General features: G+C 41.0%; 1 protein-coding gene across 1 annotated transcript; it reads left to right on the top strand.

The window, feature by feature from the left end:
* Positions 1 to 656: 656 nt before the first annotated feature.
* On the top strand, positions 657 to 1,037 carry LOC134278228 (uncharacterized). The gene has a single exon (XM_062760545.1). It carries the CDS (start codon positions 657 to 659, stop codon positions 1,035 to 1,037), a length of 381 nt encoding a protein of 126 aa, XP_062616529.1.
* The last annotated feature ends 1,479 nt before the right edge of the window (positions 1,038 to 2,516 follow it).

Below are 2,516 nucleotides of genomic sequence, written 5' to 3'. Positions count from 1 at the left end.
TGGCGTCGTCTAGAGGAACGGTATGGAGCTCCTTCCCTTGTGGAGGCATCGATCAGGAAGAAATTAGACAATTTCAAGACTCTTGACAGTCAGGATGGAAAAGAACTGTATCAGCTCTGTGATATTCTGAACGAAATCCAGTCCCTGAAGGACAATACCATGTTCGCCGATTTGTTAGCCCAGTTCAACACATCTGTTGGTATATCACCTATTGTAGCCAAGCTATCTAGGAAGCTTCAGTTCAGTTTTGTTCAAGGAACCTAGCAGAAAGTGAACCTGAGGTAGATTACCCACTCATCGGCCCTGACGACGATAAAGATGTCCTGAATTGAGCACCTTTAAGGCTTATGTACATGTATTGACCAACCTGTCCCCGATCGAGGATCGATTCAGTAAATTCTCTACTTGGGACAGTCTCGTGGCCGCATTTTCCACACTTCGTCATGTAGCTGCCTCCTACCGAGGTTCCAATGACTGTACTGGTTGGCACATGTGCCAGAGCACTACTTGTGAATCGACACTCAAAGACACTGAACATTTCATAATTAGATGTGTACAAGCTCAGGCCTTTGATGCTGAACTTGAAGCAATTGAAAATAAACACAACCTACCTAGGGACAGCCGAATTCAGAATTTATCTCCCTTCATTGATGATAATGGTCTGCTCAGAGTTGGAGGTTTTAAACAAGCTGAAGAGTTCAGGACTTTCTTCCGTCAACCCTATTATAGTTCCAAATGGACATGTGGCAGTACTACTGGTACGTTTCATCCATAACAAGGTTTTTCAACAGGGCAGAATGATCACTGAAGGCGCTGTACGTTCTCACGGCTATTGGATCCTGGGAGCAAGGAGACTCATATCCTCTATCATTCATGTTTGCGTTGTGTGTCGGAAGCTCCGAAGGATGCCCCAGGAACAGAAGATGGCAGATCTCCCTGTCGATCGGCTCACCCCAGGACCACCATTTTCCTCTGTTGGAATTTGGTCCTTTGCCAGTAGTTATCAGAAAGACGCGTGGTGGGTCAGCACAGAGTAAAAGATGGGCCGTCTTGTTTACTTGCTAAACTTCCCGAGCAGTCCACATTGAAGTGATTGAGGACATGTCCAGCTCATGCTTTATCAACGCCCTAAGACGCTTTATAGCCTTGCGTGGACCAGTAAAGCTTTTTCGCTCGGACAGGGGAACAAATTTTATTGGAGCTGTGGACGACCTTCATGTGAATGCCATCAACGTTGAAGACACTGTGATGAAGACTTACCTGAAGGAGAACAGAGCAACCTGGTTATTTAACGCCCCTCATGCGTCACATGGGAGGTGTATGGGAAAAAGTTGTAGGTAGTGCTCGCAGGATTTTAGACTCTATGCTGCTTCAAGACGGAGGCAAGGAACTAACACATGAAGTACTAGTCACATTCATGGTAGAGGTGTGTGCCATACTTAACTCTCGCCCAATAGCGCTTGATACGCAACACAGTTAAGGTGAGCAATGGAAATATCGACTAAATTTTGTATCGAAAAATGTACTCGTAATCGGGATGGTGATTATTTTTAATGCATTATTTATGATTAATAACTACATATCGAGGGCGACTATATTTTATATTTAGACTGGTCACGTGATGCGGCAGTCACGCGATTTTAGCACTTTGACTTGAAGTATTGATGTTACATATAAATATCACTAGTGCAAGGGCATAACCAAGTTAAATTTCCAAGTTTAGTATATAGATATTTTCAACACGCATTGTAGTTTCTAAAAAGTGCTGCGATCCTGTCTTAATTCTGCAATTTCATTGTTAAAATTATACTTGTATGACCGAATGCTATATTTTTTGCTGGTCAGCGGCATGAAATATTGATATAATTAAATTGTTTTTAAGATTTCATTAGGATCGCAGCACTTTTCAGATACCTTAATAGTTCTATAATTGAAATGTAAAAGCTTACTTTGATCCATAGAGTGTATGCCCTTGCACTAGATCGATTTATTAAGACCCCCCCCCCCCCCCCCCATTACCCTCCGATGTACTTGCATACAAATATACAGCGGTGTCAATTAAATACGTAATGTACAGTAAATATGTTAATAAAATAGTGAAGAAGACATTAAATTCAAGTTATCGGCCCATAGAATATCTTTAAATAATATTTTATTTCATTAGAGAACACATATTTTATTGAGAAAATATTACTTGATCTGTCTCTCACTGCATACAAACTACGTCACGTTGTAAGAAATGACGTCATATTGACAAGTGTATTGCGATCAGTGAATTGTTTATAACTTGTTATGTGGAATTTAACTACCGACAAAACAACACGCTGTAGAGGGTTTTGATGTAGTTTGATGATTTCTTACTGGTTAAATTAGCAGATAAACTCATTTTATGGTATTTTAAAGAAATATTGTATGACGTATATTGTGTATGATGTCCCGTACAAATTAGGCTCCGCCTCCTTTTTGTAACCTTAACTGTGCTGCGTACAGACCCGTCATCGCCCATGGTGCTGAGT

This window comes from Saccostrea cucullata, unplaced genomic scaffold, assembly GCF_032062105.1.
Source record: "Saccostrea cucullata isolate Sc308-1 unplaced genomic scaffold, CSIRO_AGI_Scuc_v1 ctg6941, whole genome shotgun sequence".
Classification (NCBI taxonomy): domain Eukaryota; kingdom Metazoa; phylum Mollusca; class Bivalvia; order Ostreida; family Ostreidae; genus Saccostrea; species Saccostrea cuccullata.
Note: the sequence above shows the minus strand (reverse complement) of the source record. Positions and strands in the feature narration are given on the sequence as shown.

Coding starts and splice junctions, on each gene's coding strand:
- LOC134278228 (XM_062760545.1), top strand. CDS start 657: ATGGTCTGCTCAGAGTTGGAGGTTTTAAACAAGCTGAAGAGTTCAGGA.